Source organism: Hemitrygon akajei, chromosome 19 (assembly GCF_048418815.1).
Source record: "Hemitrygon akajei chromosome 19, sHemAka1.3, whole genome shotgun sequence".
NCBI classification, from domain to species: domain Eukaryota; kingdom Metazoa; phylum Chordata; class Chondrichthyes; order Myliobatiformes; family Dasyatidae; genus Hemitrygon; species Hemitrygon akajei.
In genome coordinates, this window is record NC_133142.1 from 71,999,514 (window position 1) to 72,019,645 (window position 20,132).

At 39.0% G+C, this 20,132-nt stretch overlaps 1 protein-coding gene across 8 annotated transcripts in view; it reads left to right on the forward strand.

Moving 5' to 3' along the window:
• setd5 (SET domain containing 5) overlaps positions 1–20,132 on the forward strand; it is a 211,297-nt gene that overhangs the window by 50,223 nt on the left and 140,942 nt on the right. For all 8 annotated transcript variants that reach the window (XM_073072849.1, XM_073072850.1, XM_073072843.1 and 5 more), the window contains 2 exons: positions 6,298–6,476; positions 18,487–18,592. In XM_073072849.1, the coding sequence (XP_072928950.1) occupies positions 6,406–6,476; positions 18,487–18,592 (177 nt within the window). In that variant the 5' untranslated portion in view covers positions 6,298–6,405. The remainder of the gene's footprint in view (positions 1–6,297; positions 6,477–18,486; positions 18,593–20,132) is intronic.

Here is a 20,132-nt window from a genome sequence, read left to right on the forward strand (position 1 = left end):
TGACATAACCTATCGTTTGGAGTTTGTGTTGCTTTATTGTGGCGGAAATGCTGTTCATGTCAGCTGCATGCAGTCTCCTCAAGCAGGTCCTTTACTCCCAGTTGAAGGAAGGCCAGTGAGCCCTGGTGGGCAAAGGAAATGCTTTAAAGATAACATCAACATCAGCTTGAAGGAATTCAACATCACATCTAAAAACTGGGAAGACCTTTCATACAGTAGATGCACTTGGAGGAAATCTGATCAAGAGGGAGCTGCACTACATGAGAGTGACCTCCACTCTGCTGCAGAGAATAAGCAACGGCTGCAATGAGAGACTGAAGAACCAAAAGACCAGCCACTAGCCACAAGCACCACTTACTCATATCCATTCCGCAAGAATATGTGGATCCCAGATTGGCGTCTACAGACACCTGATGACCCACCAATAGCTAATCCCTTACATCTTTTTAAACTTGAATGATCTCACTACTTCTAAATAAACACCGTCTCACTTTTGTTAACTCTCCCACTCAATGCATTTTCTCCACACAAAAAAACTATTTCGAAGTAACTCACTGATTGTAAAGCTCTTTGGAATGTTGCAATGTGAAAGGCACTGAGTATATGCAAATTCACTGCCTAGTTATTAAATAAGTTTACTAAGTACACAACACCGTTAATGTACAGTCCTTAGCCTGAAACACTCTTCTATTTTATTATTAACCTCAAGGCAAGATCAATATCAGGTATATTGATAGTCATCTCATCAACACCTCATTTGTCCTCAGCAGTACCCTGGCTGCTTACTTCAACCTTATTCTAGAAAAGAAATTTTTCCCAGTTACCCTGCAAGGATAATTCACCAGCTACTAGTTCCGTGCTTCTCTCTGCCTTTTCAGAAGTGGTATAGAAGTGGTATAGACTATATTACCACTTTCCAATTATGCCCTTCATGTCATCGAGACCACTTACATTCAGTGGCCAATTTATTAGGTACGGCTGTACACTTAATGCAAATATCGTGTTGCAATCGTGCAATCGTGTTGCAGCAACACAATGCACAAAATGATGCAGGCATGGTCAAGCAGTTCAATTGTTGTTCAGACTAAACTTCAGAATGGGGAAGAAATATGATCTACAGTGGCTGGAGTTTAGGGAGAATGGTGTGGGGGGGGGGGGGGGGAGGAGTACGTCCAGTAAGCAGCAGTTCTGTTGGCAAAGTGCCTTGTTAATGAAAGAGGTCAGAGGAGAATGGCCAGACTAGTACAAGCTGATAGGAAAGCGACAGTAACTCAGATAACCATGTTACAACAGTGGTTTGCAGAAGATCATCTCTGGACACATAACACATTGAATCTTGAAGTGTATGAGCTACAGCAACAGAAGACCACAAACTTAAGACTATAAGACATAGGAGCAGTATTAGGCCATCTGACCAATTGAGTCTGCCTCGCCATTCAGTCATGGCTGATCCTTTTTTTTTCCTCCTCCTCAACCCCAGTTACCAGCCTTCTCAATGTAACCTTTGATGCCATGTCCAATTAAGAACCAGTCAGACTCTGCCTTAAATACACCCAATGACCTGGCCTCCACAGATGTACGTGGCAACAAATTTCACAACTTCACCACCCTTTGGCTAAAGGTATTTCTCTGCATCTCTGTTTTGAAAGAGTTCCCCTCTTTCCTGAGGCTGTGCCCTCTTGTCCTAGACTCTCCCACCATGGGAAGCATTCTTTCCACATTTACTTTGTCTAGGCCTTTCAACATTCAAAGGTTCCCATGGATTCCACCCTTATCTTTCTGAATTTCAGTGAGTACAGACCCAGAGCCATCAAACGTTCCTTGTATGATAATCCTTTCATCCCTGGAATCATCCTTGTGAACCTCCTCTGCACCCTCTCTAATGCCAGCACATCTTTTCCAAGATGAGGGGCCCCAAGCTCTTCACAATGCTCAAGGTGAGGCTTCACCAGTGCCTTATAAAACTTGATTTATACTTCTGCGTAGGCTCTACGCTGTTGTGAGCATTTATACTTGTGTGTTGATGTGTCTGCGTCACTCTGCAATTAACCACCAAAACGCTGGTTGGTGGTGGGGTTTCTATGCCACTGTGTTGAGTTTCTTTGTGTTCGTATGTACACATTTTCGGACTTCCTCAATTAGCCTCGCCTTGATTTGGTCTGTTTTCCAACTCATGTTCTTCTCTGTCATTTCGAAAATGGCAGAGAAGATGAAGCAACTGTAAATGCGATTCTACCAAGTGGACTGATCACAGTTGCGGTCTGCGTCGCCACAACATGTAGTTACATTTTTGGAGAGGTATGCTTCAGGGTACGCGGCTACACTGTACTTACAGCGTAGATTTGATGCAGAAGTATAAATTGGCCTTAAAGCCTCAGCATCACATCCTTGCTCTTGTATTCTAGTCCTCTTGAAATGAATGCTAACATGGCATTTGCCTCCCTCACCACTGACTAGACCTGCAAATTAATCTTTAGGGTGTTCTGCACAAGGATTCCTAAGTCCCTTCGCATCCTGGATTTTTAGATTTTCTCCCTGTTTAGAAAATAGTCCGCACATTTGGTTCTACTAAGTGCATGACTGTGTATTTTCCAACATTGTATTTCATTTGCCACTTTCTTGCCCGTTCTCAAAATCTGTCTAAGTCCTTCTGTATCCTCCTTGTTTCCTCAACACTACCTGCCCCTCCACCAATCTTGATATCATCTGCAAACTTGGTAACAAAGCATCTCTTCCATCATCTAAATTATTTATGTACAACATAAAAAGAAGTTGACCCAACATCGACCCCTGTGGAACACCACTAGTCACTGGCAGCCAACCAGAAAAGGTTCCTTCTATTCCCACTTGCTGCCTCCTACCAATCAGCCAATCCTCTAAACACAAAGTATACTGCAGATGCTGTGGTCAAATCAACATGTACAAAAGCTGGATGAACTCAGCAGGTCGGGCAGCATCCGTTGAAATGAGCAGTCAACGTTTTGGGCCGAGATGTTGACTGCTCATTTCAACGGATGCTGACTGATCTGCTGAGTTCATCCAGCTTTTGTACGTGTTGAGCCAATCCTCTAATGTTGTTCGAACTTTTCTGTAATACCATGGTCTCAACTACTTCAGGCAGGATTTTCCCTGCAGGAAACCATGCTGATTTTGTCTTGTCCTGTGTCACCGAGAATTCCATCACATCATCCTTAACAATTGATTCTAACAGCCTCCCAACCACTAAGATCAGGCTAACTGGTCTATAATATCCTTTCTACTGCTTTCTTCTTTTTTCTAAAGAGTGGAGTGACATTTACAATTTTCCAGTCCTCTGGCACCATGCCAGAGTCCAATGATTTTTGAAAGTTCATTTCTAAAGCCACCACAATCTCTAAAGCTAACTCTTTCAGAACTCTAGAGTGCAGTTCATCTGGTCTGAGTGACTTACATATCTTTAGGTCTTTTAGCTTTTTCAGCACTTAACTCTCTTGTAATAACAACTGCACCCACTTCCTTCACACACTACAACATCAGGCAACCTGCTAGTGTCTTCATTAGTGTAGACTGATGCAAAATACTCATTCATTTTATCAGCCATTTCCTTGTTGCCCGTTATTATGTCTCCTGCCTCATTTTCTAGCGGTCCTATGTCACTACATTCAGTGACCATTTTATTAGGCACAGGAGGTACTTAATAAAATGGCCACTGACTTCACGTAAACACTTTGCCATCCTATCTTAACCCATCTACAATTTGAAGCTCTCATCTATACCTTTGTTACCTGCAGCAATGTTCTATCAGGCCCATCTTCCATCCACTAGATATGAAGACGTTTGCCGCCTTTAGCATGATTTGCCTTGTCATGTATACCGGTAATTGTCCCCCTTTTGGCCTTCATGAGCTCCCAGACAATGAATGTGTCTATCTTTGGATATCTACCCTCTAGTTCCAATTCGTATATCTGTAGTTTTTCAGGGTTGTCCCACGCTCCATCTCTATCCGCTTTGAGCCATACATCTAAGTGTACTTCTGTGTTCCTTCATTTCTGGACAGTTTCTTTTTGTGCTCATGTCTTCACCTGACTGAAACATAAGCTTTCCACCACTCTATCTTTAAAATTATTAATAAGACTTTGATCAAGCTTATCTGATATTCTCCCCCCCTCCCATAGCTTGGGATACAGCACAGTGGTTAGGAATCTATGAAGATGGAGGTGTTGTTGATACAGTCTTGCTGTTGTGAATAAGGTGGTCTCATCTGTATTGATTTGATCACTTCCTATTTACATTAATGACTTCGGAAACAATGCACACGGTCAACTTTTGAATGCTGTTAAATTGGGGAATCGTTAAGAGCTGCAGAATCAAAGGACATAAAATATGGTTGTGAGGAAATATGTGTAATCTTTAAATTGTTGGGAATAAAGTAAGCTACTTTGATAATGCATTTTTTTCCATTTTCAGGACATAATCAAGCATTTAACATCTAATCATTATTGTTGAAGTATTGTAACAGCTAGATAGCAAGCTCCCACAATTACCATATAACCATATAACAATTACAGCACTGAAACAGGGCATCTTGGCCCTTCTAGTCTGTGCCGACACTTACACTCACCTAGTCCCACTGGCCCGCACTCAGTCCATAACCCTCCATTCCTTTCCTGTCCATATACCTATCCAATTTTACTTTAAATGACAATACCAAACCTGCCTCTACCACTTCTACTGGAAGCTCATTCCACACAGCTACCACTCTGAGTAAAGAAATTCCCCCTCGTGTTACCCTTAAACTTTTGCCCCCTAACTCTCAACTCATGTCCTCTTGTTTGAATCTCCCCTACTCTCAATGGAAAAAGTCTATCCACGTCAACTCGATCTATCCCCCTCATTATTTTAAATACCTCTATCAAGTCCCCCCTCAACCTTCTACGCAAAGAATACACAAAATAGATGATTTTTTTGAATAGTTGATTACTTTAAAAAAAAATGATGTTGAAGGAGGAAAATGTGTTCTGGTAGTCATGAAACTGCCTGATCTTTTAAGTACGGTAGTACCTGGTGAGATTTCAGCTTAATTTCAGAGGTTTAGAATCCATGCATAGCTTGAATAAAGATACAACTTTAATTATCTTTTTCTTTGTGACCATAGAAGTTGAATTATTTATGAGCACACTTGCATATATTAATTTGTCTTCAGGAGAAACATTGGAAAACTTTATATTCCTTCAGATGGTCACTGATTACTCCGTGTTTTGTCACCATAATTGCTTCAGACACTTTTCAGAACAATAATAAAACGAACCCAGGAATTAGCCAAGTATTCTAGGAGTAAGTACATTAGTTACTTTTCAAGATATTTTACAAGAATATTCTGAAAAGGAGGTCAGTGAAGATCTTTTTTTTGCCAGGTTAGCATTAGATTATTTGATTAAAAGAGAAATGTGTGAATTGATATGTACTTAATGGTATATGAACATTATTATAAACATTTGACTTCTAACAATATGTACAGTATAGCACATTGTTCAAAGGTTTCAAAGGTGCATTTAATGTTAGGGAAATGGATACTGTATACATCCTGAAATTCTTTTTCTTCATAAACCTCCACAAAAACAGGAGTGCCCCAAAGAATGAATGACCTTTAAATGTTAGAACCCCAACGGTCCGCCCCACTCTCACATAAGCAGCAGCGAAACAATGACCCATCCCCCTCCTCTGCCAGCAAAGAGTATTGTAACTAATCATCATTCCCTTTATTTCACATGCTTTGATAGTATGACTTGCAACATAGCGCAGACTTTCTGTGGTGTTGTCAGTGGGGGGAAAAAAGCTAGACAAGTTGTTCTTAAATCTATTAATGGTCCTTCACATGAGTCAGGATTTTCAAGGGCATCTTTTATCAATTGGGTACAAGATTCTCAGGTGCCTTCTAAAATATTTACTTGCAGTAACACTGAAAACAAATCACAAACTGATCGAGAAATTCTGCTAGTTGAGCAGCATCTGTGAAGGCAAAAGGATAGGCGATGTTCCATATCTGACCTTCCATAGGTGCTGCTTGACTTGCTGAGGTCCTCCATGAGTGTGTTTCTTTTTGCTCCAGAATCCAGCATCTGAAGTCTTTTGTGTCTCTTAGATAATATATTAGATATGAGTATTGAAGTGTGTGGTGGTTGATGCCATTGATTTTATTTTGTCTTGAAGCATTACTGTTTTGCTTCACAATGTTAATACTAATGATCCCAGAATATGATGAATGAGAATTTTATCTATCTAAACTGTTCAATTTATTGATCTTCCTTTATTTTACAGTTTCCCTCATGTCCATGATCTGCACACGACACTGCGGCTGTTCGGCCTCGGTGTGGTCAGGCATTTTGCTTCGGACCCCGTGATAAACACGACTTGGTGTTGGACGTCATGAGCATAGTAATTCCACTTGGAGTTACTACACCAGATACTTCATACTCTGATATGGCTGCTGGATCAGAGTGAGTACAGTAAAGATACTGGAAGATGTGGATGAGCAAGAGTTAGGGGAAGAGATTTTTATATTTGTGGACCAGAGTATTAAATGAATACATTGCTATTATAATTATGGGTGCATATTAAAGTAATAAGCTGTAATAAGCTCTAAAAGAATTGAATAATTTGAATGCTTAAGAAGATATTGCTGTCTTAAGGACCAGTGACTTTCTTGGTCATAGCCATGCTATTTCACCAGTGATGCTGTTGTATCTTTTTTAATTACTAATTGTTTATTACTTTATCTTTTTACCATTTCCTTCCCCACCTTTTCCCACTACCAATCTTTTTATCCTGTAAGTGCTAAAAGTGTTTGTAATGTTTATCTAAATGCACCTTTTTAACAGCAAATTCTGAATCAGTAGTTAAACACAGCAAACATACTTCATGGTACAGAAATCCTGTTAACCAACTCAGCTGATCAACCAATGCATAGGATTTAATCATGCAAACCTTTGAAATATTATTGGTGCTCATCAGCTTTCAATTATCATCTTGCTTCCAAAATCTGTACTCCATTCTTTATTTAGATGCTTGAACTTAGCTGCTCTCCAACAGTAGGAAACGGATCTGATCCATTCCTCCTTCAACTAGGCCACTGGCTCCATTCAAGCCCATGTCATCCAAGTGCTCCATTTCAGACCTTGGGCCAATTTTATGCACAATTGCATAAATCCTTTCCTCCTGCTCCATTTCTCCCCAGCAAATTTATTTGCTTGCCACTGTCTTTGGTATCGCTTAAATTACTTGACAATTAGGCTAAATTAGAATGTATTTCTTCAAAATCAAATGGAATGTGGCTTTCTATTTATTTTGGGATATTTCCCGTTCTTTCCAAAAGTTATAGGGAACCACCATAGTTCCATGTTACCTATGCAGCTTGGTTTTGAACACCAGAAGCTATATGAATGTTCAGTGTATTATCTTGAAAGAACTCCAACAATATTTAAATTTCATTTTTTTATTTAGTCAATCATTTTGAACCACTAAGTAGAAACTAAGTATTAGAGTAATTATAGTGCTGGAGATTGAAGAAGTCATGTGTGTGTCATAGCTGAGCTCAGTGAAGTTTAATATAGTTAACTTCTCAGTGAAGTTTAATATAGTTATCCTGATGGTAGGGTATATTCTTTTGTATTCACTATGATGTACCCTGTGCCTGAAACATGTTTATTTTATCCCTACATTAATAGTCCTATTCCAGTACATTATCCTGCTGCTAAACTTGAAAGGAGGGAATGTGTGGTCCGATTGCAGGATCATGTTTCAACTAGGGGTGCACTATAAACAGGAATTAGTACTAAATTTAGATTCATTACTGTAAATTATGGGCTCAGACCAGATCGGTGCAGGGTGTTCAGTTACACCCTGTTGGGTGTCGAGTACCTATTGTGTAAGATTATTTGCATAAACTGTATGTTTGTGTGCAAAATAAAATGTGTATGTTTGCAAGAATAGATCCTCTGACTACTTTGTTCAGAGATGGGTACAGATAAACCTGCATTATAACTGTTTCAAGTTTTTTTCTGTTATTTGGAATATTAAGGAAACAAGATATTCCTATACTCAACAGTTTGTTTGCACATTTTTATAGAGTTCAGACATGGCTTTTGTTCTGCCTTCAAGTGGAAAACATCGGCAGAACTCCTGAGTATTAATCTGATCCCCTTTTACCTGGAGAGGATAATAAATTTGTCTGTTCTGGGATTTAGTTTCAAAACCGTTAGTGAACTTTATGTGATTTTAGTTTGATACAAGTCTTCCACAGGCTAATTTTTTAAAGATATTTTTGAAAGGACCCCACACTTCATCCCCATCATTTTTCTTCCACCTTTATAGTTTCACTTTGAAGCAAGGAAAACAGAGTTACTTGATGATTTGAATGTGATAGTGAGCAGAGTGTGGGGGGAGAAATGAGTGTGCTGGTGGGAAAAGATGGGCCTAAAGTTACAGATTAATATTAGAATGGTTAGCTGATGGAACATTGACATACAACAAGTTCAGAAAGCTTGATCTGAAATGGCTACATTTTACATCTTACATTTTGAGTATAGTGTGTATCAGGATGTGATATTCACTATGTGAGGCAATTGGAATCTAATGCAGTATAGGAATGCAGAGTGTTAACACTGCTTTGTTAAATCCTGAGATGGTATTTGCTTCAGTGAGATGGAGTGGTTTATAACTTGAGTAGAATGACAGGCACATACCTTGCCTACAGAGCCTTTGTTATGTCACTTCTTCCCGCTGTACTCCTTGATCTAAAGACCAAGTCCAGCCCTTGCTTGCTGTGCTAATTTTTTGTATTTCATGAACCAGTGCTCATTTAAAAGGTACTGTGTTTCTATTCTTGTCGGCAAAGCGAATGTCCTTTTATGCATGTGGTATCATTCAGTCACCCACTCCATTGGATTTTCCAGCTACAGCAGAAGAGATATCACACTGCATTGTTAAACATAGACTCTAAGGAATTACTCACAGACTTGTTAAAGCAATCAAGCCAGCCTGAGAGATCTTCGTGGCCCACATTTCCTAATAAAACCAGCATTCATTCAATTTATGCTCTATATCACAACTTGTCAAGATAGAGATTACAAAACATAAGTGGAGCATTTGGCCCAGCTGTTTTTCATTGCATTAAATGCATCATATCAGCCTCCATTTTATTCCTTTCTCTTTTGCAGTTTCCCTGTCTGCTTTAAATGCATCCCTGTTTTTAATGTTTTCAGGATTCCAGTTCTTATCTGATAAAGGAGTTTTTCCTGTGTTTCTTATTTATTAATAATGATCATCATAGGTTATGCCAAGGGCCCTGCATATTCAGTGCTTCTGATAAATATCTCAGGGTGGAAGAGAGACCCCAGTGATCCTCATGATCCTCTTGTCCTGGCCTCTGCATCCAGCACATTATTCTCTGCAACTTCCATCTCTCTGTATCTTTATTTTGCCCCATTCTCCAGTTTCTGCATGATTGCTCTCTCCTTGATTCTCTTGTCCATTTGTTCCTCCCCATTAATCTCCCTCCTGGTACTATCCCTGCAAATGAAATAAGTATTACACCTGTCTGATCATCCAAACCAATGGTATATAACAATAGGCAAGCCAACAGCCCCTGTGGAAGACCACTTCCATCCTTGTCCAATGGGATAAGCTATATTTTTGCTGCAAAAACCCAAGTCTGCTCTAGGATGAGGTATTGAAGGCATTTTGAAATTGCCACTTGTTCAGTTACATCAAAAAATTAATAAGTTTGGTCAAACAATTTTGACTGATTGTTCTGTATGTTGTCATAAGACTATATGACCATAAGATATGTCAGCTTAAAGTTGATTCCTTGGCAAGCAATCTGAAATGCCCTTTTATCTATCAGGTTATTAGTGGCAGAGCAGTAACAAAGTGTAACATTTTCAGACTACTCTTGAGAAAAATTATGTCAAAGAACTTGAAGTCTTCTCCTCTGAAGTTAAATTCAGGTTCTAGCCCAGGGCAAGTGTAGAATAAAGTATATCCTACTGATATACCAAGTACATCTTGCATTGCATCCATGCAGCTCTGGTTCTCATTGCAGCCATGAGAAGATTTTGTTCACTTCAATGTCTTTGTTAAGAGGAGGTGAAAGCAGAGCCCTGTTAAGTTTTGTGATTAGAATGAGAATCTTGTAGTGACGTTTCTCAGTAAACTTTCCTTGATATTTTTATATGAAGCTAAAATCTTCAGCAGAATTCATCAGATGTAGCAGAAGATGAATTCAATTTTTGCAGTGATTTGTTTATAAGGAATATGTAAAGATTTGCTGGAACAATATGCTTGCATTTCTTGTTTTTATACTGAAGGTTAGTTGTATTTGAACTCATGACTATCTGCTTATGTAATGCGTAATTTTCTTTTGACAAATATATTGTGCAGATCCCTTGGAAATTGTTATAAAATTTCACCTGATAAAAGCTAGATGTCCCTGTTCATGCTATTCATACAAACTACTGATTTTGGCAAATCAAGTTTGATTTTAGATCCTCATGGTGCCTAAAAACATTATAACTGGAACAACGTACTCTCTGTCTTTAACACCGTTGCAAAAAAATGGCTGCATTTAGCATTGTTTGGTGACATTCTGGTACCTGCAGCCTTTTTTTACTGGATAAAGTGAAACAAGTTTTCTATCCATTAAAGGCCTGTTAATTAACCAAACTTTTTGTTTTCTTTTGTTAATGGAATTGAAATTTTGCAGGTGTTAGTAGTAATACGAATGGCATTTCTTGTGAATTTCATTAAATATATGCAATTCATAGCATTGGTAGGGATTGAGAAGCAGCTTGAAAGAATTGCGACAAATAAACCATGCATTATACTCTAGAAAGAAAGAAATAATTCCTAACTGATTATTGCCACATTAACATTTAAGTTCTTTGTGACAGTGCCTAAGGATAATTATTATCCAGGACATGACTATTTTGCTTTGCAGATGAGTCTTTTGATCTTTTATTCCAGCCTGAGAGGTGGACAAGATCTTTCCACATCATCTTATTGTAAAAGTGTACCTTTTTCCCAAAAAACGTATATGCAGGAAATTTACTAATAAATATGTCTTGCATTAATTTTGCCATCAAATCAATACCTTTGCTGTGCCATCAAAGCCATGATCTTACTAAGCACCAATGCCATTTATGCTTTTTTAAAACAAATACCTAAAAGATGTTTGAGAAAGGACTCAACCCCTCTGTACCCTGTGGTCCTGCCCCCCAGACCCTTTGCAGTAGCTGCACAGAGCTTCAGCACATAGTCCTGGAGCTTGGACTGTGCTGGCCAGCAGCATTTATTTAAAAACATCATTACATTAGAGGAAAATGTGTCTTTCATACATTTTTTAAAATACCATAATATTATTGTTCTAGTTATAACATAACAAAGCCATTCATATTTCCTTCTCAAACTATACTTCCAGGAAGTGTTCAATTGGCCTAGATTGTGTAGATATGGAGAAGGTGAATGAGTGAGTCTAGTTATACTATAATGTAACAATAATGAATGAGTCTAGGTCCAGTCTCAAAGCAGAGGGATGTCCATTTGGAACAGAGATGAGGAAATGTTTTTTCTAGCCAGAAGGTAGTGACCTGTGGAAGTCATTGCCACAGGCAGTTGTGGAGGCCATGTGATTGTGTTTAAAGTGGAACTTGATTGGTTCTTGATTAGTAAAGGTATCAAAGGTTACAGGGAGAAGGCCAAGAGAACGGGATTGAAAAGGATAATGGATCAGCCACGATGGAATGGTAGAGCAGACTTGATTGGCCAAATGGTGTACTTCTATGTCTTCTGGTCTAATAGGACCCAGCCCCTCAGTGCTCGTTATTTTTGATCGTCCTTCCTCAAAAAGCCTTTGGAGTGGCACTGGCAGTGTCATGATTCCTAGTTATTTGTCTGCAGTATTAGCTGTATCAATGCCTTCTGATTTCATAGTGAGAGTGGATAGCAGACAGAAGCTAAAGAAATTAAATTATTTTAATTGAACACAGTTTGGAATAAATTTGTTTTACTGGGAAGAATGTATTGATAACTGTATGACTATTCATTCCTCAAGCCCCACTATCTTATTAAAAGTGCACCCTGTGCAACAAATTACAAATAACTTGCTGCCATCTACTGGTAGTTCATCATGATTCACCTTCTGTACTAAAGTTACCAAGTTTCTACTCTTGTATGAGGCTTGTTTAAATTGAAGATATTAGTGTAATCACCACTTTTAACTGGTGTGTTTGTTCTGTTATTCTGTACCCAAAAGAGCTGGTTTGTGGTAAGGACCCCAGCTGAAAATTTCATCATCATCATTATTATTGAGATAGAGTGCCAGTTAGGCCCTTTTGGCTCTTTGAAATGCGGCACATAGCAACGCCTGATTTAACTTAACCTAATCACAGGACAATTTACAATGACCAATTAACCGGTAAGTATTTCAAGTGTGGGAGGAAACTGGACCACTCGGGGAAAAAATCCACACATTCTGTGGGGAGGATGTGTAACCTCCACACAGATGACATCGGAATTGAACTCCGAACTCTGATACCCCAAGCAGTAATTGCATTGTGCAAACTGCTGGCCACCATTTGATATGAGTTAAATCTGATCATTACGATAAATGGACAGAAAACAGTTGCCTGTTAAAAGAACGATGTAGCCTTTACCAGAAAATGTATCATTCCTAAATAGTCATAGTTTGTATATGTAAAGTTGATAAATAGATTATGTAAGTTTAATTATATCTACTCTTTAGGCTCCATTTTTTCACAATTCCAAAACTGGTAGTCCCAGACAGAAATAAAAAAAAATGAGAGCACGATGAGGCCATTGGGTCATTCAAAATTCAATGTCAATTTATCATCAAAGTACACAGATGTCAACACATATTACTCTGCGTTTCATCATTTTAAGAAGACTCCAGTGGTTCTGATCATTAATTTCAATATCATGCTCCTGCTTGTCTCCCTCACCCACTGTAGAGTGGCCTCCTGCTTCAAAGCATCCACCATTGTCCCTGTACCCAAAAAGGCCAACGTAACACGTCTGAACGACTAGCGTCCTGTCGCATTCACCTCATTAATAAGCAAATGCTTTTGAGAGACTAGTCAAGGACTATGTCTGCGGCATGCTAGCACCCACACTGGACCCCTGCAATTCGCCTAGCAGCACAACCAATTGACAGATGATGCAATAGCCACAGCTCTCCACACAGTTCTTACAGATCTGGAGAAGAGGGATGCTTATGTGAGAATGCTGTTCTTGGACTACAATTCAGCATTCAATACCATAATTCCCTCCAGGCTTGACAAGAAGCTCAGAGATCTCGGCCTTCACCCTACCTTGTGTAGTTGGATTCTGGACTTCCTGTCAGATCCGTGGCAGGTGGTAAGAATGGGCTTCCTCACCTCTGTCCCTCTAGCCCTCAACACAGGTGCTCCTCAGGGTTGTGTCCTAAGCCCCTTCCTTTACTTTCTGTATACCCATGACTGTGTTGCCATCCACAGCTCCAATCTGCTAATTAAATTTGCTGTCAGCACTATATTGGCCCTATCTCAAATAATGATGAGCCAGCTTACAGAGAGGAAGTCATCACCCTGATACAGTGGCATCAAGAAAACAATCTCTCCCTCAATGTTGCAAAAAAAAAGGAGCTGGTTACAGGAGGAATGGATACAGGCTAACCCCTATTGACATCAATGGGTCTGGGGTTGAGAAGGTGAACAGCTTTAAGTTCCTCAGCATAAACATCACCAAGGATCTCGCGTGATCTGTACATACCGGCTGTGTGGTGAAGAAGACACAACAGCACCTCTTGTACCTCAGACGATTGAAGAAGTTTTGTATGGTCCCCCCACATTCTAAGAACTTTCTATAGGGACATGATTGAAAGCATCCTGATACCATGCCTGGTATAGGAACTGTACTTCCCTCAATCGGAGGGCTCTGTAGAGAGTGGTGCGGACAGCCCAGCACATCTATAGATGTGAACTTCCCGCTATTCAGGACATTTAAAAAGACAGGAGACACGAACTCCAGCTGCTACCATCTGGGAAACAGTACCATAGCATAAAAGCCAGGTCTAACAGGCTCTGAGACAGCTTCTTCCATCAGGCCATCAAACTGCTTAATAAAATGCTGTCACAACTATATTTCTGTTATAAAGACTATCCTGTTGAACATAATATTAATTATATTACTATAATTGCACACTGCACATTTGAATGGAGACGTAATGTAAAGATTTTTACTCCTCACGTACATGAAGGATGTAAGTAATAAAGTCAATTCTATTCAGTTTTACCTAGTCCCATCTAACCTGGAAATTATCTCCTTATAATACTGTGGATTATAGTTAATTGGGGTAAATCAGGACCAGTACATTTTGGCCCAATTAAGCAAATGCCCCAATTATCCGAAGTTTCATGTAAATGGTTAAAAAGGTATAGGAAAGACAAACTACTGTTAAATTGAGTAACAAATTATGTATTTAAGTAAAAAACAGAACACATTAGAACACTTGAGTACTTATAAAACTGTGTTTTACTTTGTTTTGTAATGGTTACCAACAGAGAAATTTGTCGAGTGTATGTTGGCATACGTTGGTAACTGATCAGTAAGCTGTCCATTCTTAGATCCTTAAAGCATAGAGTTTTACTTCTCCCAATAACCAACAATTTCTTTTTATCAGTTCCTGATATTTTTGAACACAACAACACAATCATGCGATCCATTGCTTTCTTTGAACCTGATAGTGTGTGTTTATAGCAAAGGCATGGCATGATAAAAAAAAAGACCTGTTTCATCGACACAAAACTTTTGAGGCAAATCAGGGAATTTTGTAGATTTCCATGTTTCTGTACTTGCAGCATTAACACTATCTTTCTTTCTAGGTGCTTTCTTGAATTTACTGTGGTGCCTACATTTCTATCAAGACAACCAACCGTCTGTTGTTTTAAATTCTTTGTGTCCCATTTTCTTAGCTAGCTAGCTCCTCAGACTTGCTTTTTAATATTGTTCCATTGACACCGATACCTCGACCAATTACAATGGAAATCCATTTAGGGCTTCTGGATCCTTACCTTCATGCTTTCATTTTTGGTTGCCTCTTGTCCTTTGCATAATCTCATTCTTCTCGCACTTTATCTTGCAGATGCATCAAGCATGCAGTTGTAGATTTCAGCACTCCAGTTATCTCTGCCAGCTGTTGATTGGTATTAGATGAAGGCATTTAATTTAATTCATTAGGGTAATTTCTTCAGCTAGTGTCAAATCTTTTTGTGCCAAAGATCTCAAAAAATGTTTTTTAAGTCAAAATAAAAAAGATCAAAAAAATCACTGCTTTTTGAATCAGTGTCTGTCAGCCCAAATGGATAACATAAAACAAGTACATGCAATTCTTCACTGTAAGCATTTTGTAGTGTCTAATGACCACACAAGTGCACGTGACTGACTGTCTCTTGGTCCAGTTAAGCAGCGTATGTCCCAAATAAGTGAAGGGCATCCCTGCTATTTTCTTGATTTGTTTTTGTTCTCTAAGAGTTGTCCTAAATAAACGGCTGCCCCAATTAATCAGAATCCACTGTATTCAATAATGACTTGGCCTCTGAGTCCTTCTGCAGAGACAATACTGGGTGAATATTTTTTTCCATCTCGGTCATAAATCTGCCCTGTAACCTGAATGTGACACTTCTTTCTAAACAGCCCAGCCAGGTGATGCTGCCTATCTATCATGTCACATCAGAATTTGTATGCTTTTGAATCATTTGTTCTGTGCTCCTGGTAATGTAGGGCTTGTTTAAATTGAAGAATGTGGTTTAGTTAGTACTTTTATGTTGACTTTACTGTACCTAATATTTTATTAACTAGGATGAATTCTTGGAGAATTTTTAAATAAACGGGGAAGAGAAAGATTTTTTCCATTTCTGACATGGCTTGGTATTGCAAGCTTGGCATCTAAGCAACCTCGGACAAATGGGGAAATGTGAAGAGTGAGCAGGGTTGGCTTCCACTGGGGCTTGTCATTTTAGACAAAGTTGTGGAAGAATTAGGCAGAATTGCTTAATTCTGTTCCTGTCTCTCATGGATGCAAGTCTCCCTCTGCTAGAATGCAGAAATTCATCCATCGTGAACTGGTGATTAAGTTGGATCTAGGAACGTAATAATTTTTGTAATGTTCTATTCTTCATTATTTTATATTCATCTATTCAAAATGCTCAAGATAGTTGTCCTCCAAGTAGATGATGTCAAAAGTCTTGAGTCTTGGTTCTGTAGCAGTAATTCTGAGCATGAATACATAAATCCTGCACTTAATTCACAAAAACTGGATGGCAGACATTTATTGCTAAAAATTCTACACTTCTGGGTTTTGTATGTGATTGGCACTGTGCATTTTTAGTGTGGATCTAAACTTCAACTTGAGATTTTTTTTTTAAAAAGGGCACAGTGTGAGAGCAGTCTGGTTTCGGCTTGGAGACTGGTAAAAGCTTTGGAACTTTTGGTTAGGACTTTGTGTTTCTAGTGCTAAATAGCTTCATTTTAAATTTGAGTGGGTACATTTTTTGCTCATCCAGTACTGTATGTTAGTTAAACATTGACAATCAGATGCAGGGAAGGAATTAACAATGTGAGTAAGGTGGAGATGAATATTCTATGTAGAGTGTAATTTTATGTGTAGAGTGTAACTGACTGGATATTGTGAGCAATCTAACTGTCCAGATTTTGCTGGTAAAATTTGATACCCAGAGGTTTACCTGTTTTAAACGCAAGTAGCCTCAGTTTTTTCCATACAACAAATCAATGGATCAGTGTATAGTTGTGACGATCAATCGTGCCGATATTTCCCCAACGCTTGCAGTGAACAATTGGACAGATAGATTGTAAACAAGAAAGCAGTTTATTTTAATGTATTTAATTATTTATGTCATTGGATACTTTTTAAAATATCAATATTTGAAAATGTTTTTGATATTTCTGAATGTCAGAAACATTGATCTTTGTGAAATCTGACAGCTTTCAGACTCAGTGTACTGTTGGTGGCCTGGTAATATTCAGTCCACACCAGTGTAGTAGGGACACTTTGGATTCTCCACAATTGGACAAGGTACATTCAAGTATTGGGTGATGGTGGGCAGTGGCTTTTATAGATGTGTGGTAGTTGTATAATGAGAGGCTGCATCACAGCCTGATGTGGAAACACCAATGTCCTTGAACAGAAAATCCTACAAAAAGTAGTGGATCTGTCATGGGAAAAGCCCTCCCCCAACCATTGAGCACATCTACATAAAGTGTTGTGCTGCAAAGCAGCATCCATTATCAGGGATAGCCATCACCCAGGTCATGCTCTCTTCTCGTTGCTGCCCTCAAGAAGGTGGTACAGGAGACTCAGGTTTCACATCAGGTTCAGAAACAGTTATTACCCCTCAACCATCAGGCTGTTGGACCATAGGGGATAACTTCACTTGCCCCATCAATGAAATGTTCCCACAACCTATACACACATTTTCATGGACTCTTCATCACATGTTCTTGATATTTATTGCTTGCTTATTATTATTATTTCTTTCTTTTGTATTTGCACTGTTTGTTGTCCTTTGCACACTGAACACCTGAGTTGGTGCAGTCTTTCATTGATTCTGTTATAGTTATTATTCTGTTATGGATTTACTGAGCATGCCTGTAAGAAAACTAATCTCGATTGCTTATGGTGATATATATGTACTTTGACAATTTTACTTTGAACTTTGTACTGGCAGGAAACTGGTGAGCGTGACTGGGTGTGAGTTGAGGAAATGGGATCTTGTGATCAGAAAGAAAAATTAGGGTTTTTTTTTGTTGTTCCTGTTCCTTGGTTTAAAATGTACAAATAGTTTTTATCAGTGGAAAGCAATGAGTATCTTGCCATTCCGTCTTGCTGTGTACAGGATGCAGCAGAAGCAAATATTGAATTCCTTTGTCCACTCTTTAAAAATTGACTATTGTCACCGTATACTCTACCAATATAGATGTACTCTAATAATTCCTTTCATTTAAAGTTATTCCAAAGATGATTATGGACATATGCTTTCAAATATATTTAATAGGTCTCCAGTTTGTGTGCAGTGATCTCCCACAAAAACCCATGAGTCCTTTGCTTATTAATAATATCATCATACAACAATACACGATACCTTTTTTAGTGTCAGTGCATAAGTGATAAATATTGGCCTGGAAAACCAAGTCTCTTTTAATTTCTGGTGATGTGACTTTTTTTCACACACCTAAACTATTATTTTACGATGACAGTAAAAGCAAGGGTACTAAGACTAAAGGTATTTACCGGTATTAATTTCACTTTGCAGGTACTCTTGACACTAAGAGGAAGAAGGAAAACAATTTATTTGATTTAGACCTTAACAAAATAGAACTTTAAAACTATCAGGAAAATAGAGAACTAATTTTTTTTATATTTTGGCTTGACTGTTTTAGCCCAGAGTCAGTGGAAGCTAGTCCTGCAGTTATTGAGAAGAACAGCTACTCAAATCACAACTATGGAAGTGCTCAACATCATGGATACAGAGGTTTGCCTTATGCAGTAAGTATACAAGTCCTGTTCAAACAGGTATTATCATGTACATTTCTTTCTGGTTGGTTTAAGACAAAACTGCAGGAACGTTATTTCAAACTGCCAGATTTGCCCCTGAAATATGACTAAAATGTAGTTAGCCTTGTATGAAATTATTTGAACAATTTAGGAGTATGAATTGGCAATAACCTGTCCTGGTCCAAGCATGTTGATATGACCGAAAAAGGCTCACCAACACCTCTAATCCTAACCCTTACCATTTTTTAAGGCACTACAGAAAGCATTCTGCCTAGATGCATAATGGTTTGGTATGGCAATGTTCTGTACGTGACCAGAAGAAACTGCAGGAGATATGACCCTCTCTCCCTCCCCCTCCCCATTGTCAGACTTTTGAATGGATATCTTGTTCAATAAGCTGGGCTCTTGGCCTCATAATCTACATTGTTATGATCTTGCAGTTTATTGGTTACCTGCACTGCATATTTTTCAATAGGTTTTAACACTTTATTCTGCATTGTTTTACCATATTCTAGCTTAGTACAGTGTAACTATTTGATCTGTATGCAAGACAAGCTTTTTACTGTGTCTTGGTATGTGCGACAATAATAAAACCAGTACCAAATACAGCTCAAACCACGTCATCAAGTTCGCCGATGACACGACCGTGTTGGGTCTCATCAGCAAGAACGACAAGTCAGCATACAGAGAGGAGGTGCAGCAGCTAATGGACTGGTGCAGAGCCAACAACTTGTCTCTCAATGTGAACAAAACAAAAGAGATGGTTATTGACTTCAGGATGGCACGGAGTGACCACTCTCCACTGAACATCAACAGTTCCTCGGTAGAGATAGTTAAGAGCACCAAATTTCTTGGTGTTCACCTAGCGAAGAATCTCACCTGGTTCCTCAACACCAGCTCCATAGCAAAGAAAGCCCAGCAGCGTCTCTACTTTCTGCGAAGGCTGAGGAAAGTCCATCTAACCCCCCCCAATCATCCTCATCACATTCTACAGAGGTTGTATTGAGAGCATCCTGAGCAGCTGCATCACTGCCTGGTTCGGAAATTGCACCATCTTGGATCGCAAGACCCTGCAGCAGATCATCGGGGTCTCTCTTCCCACCATTACAGACATTTACACTGCACGCTGCATCCACAAAGCAAACAACATTATGAAGGACCCCACGCACCCCTCATACAAACTCTTCTCCCTCCTACCATCCGGGAAAAGGCACCGAAGCATTCAGGCTCTCACGACCAGACTATGTAACAGTTTCTTCCCCCAAGCCATCAGACTCCTCAATACCCAGAGTCTGGACTGACACCAACTTACTGCCCTCTACTGTGCCTATTGTCTTGTCTATTATTTATTGTAATGCCTGCACTGTTTTGTGCACTTTATGCAGTCCTGGGTAGGTCTGTAGTCTAGTATAGTTTTTTTTTGTGTTGTTTTACATAGTTCAATGTAGTTTTTGTATTGTTTTATGTAGCACCATGGTCCTGAAAAACATTGTCTCGTTTTTACCGTGTACTGTACCAGCAGTTATGGTCG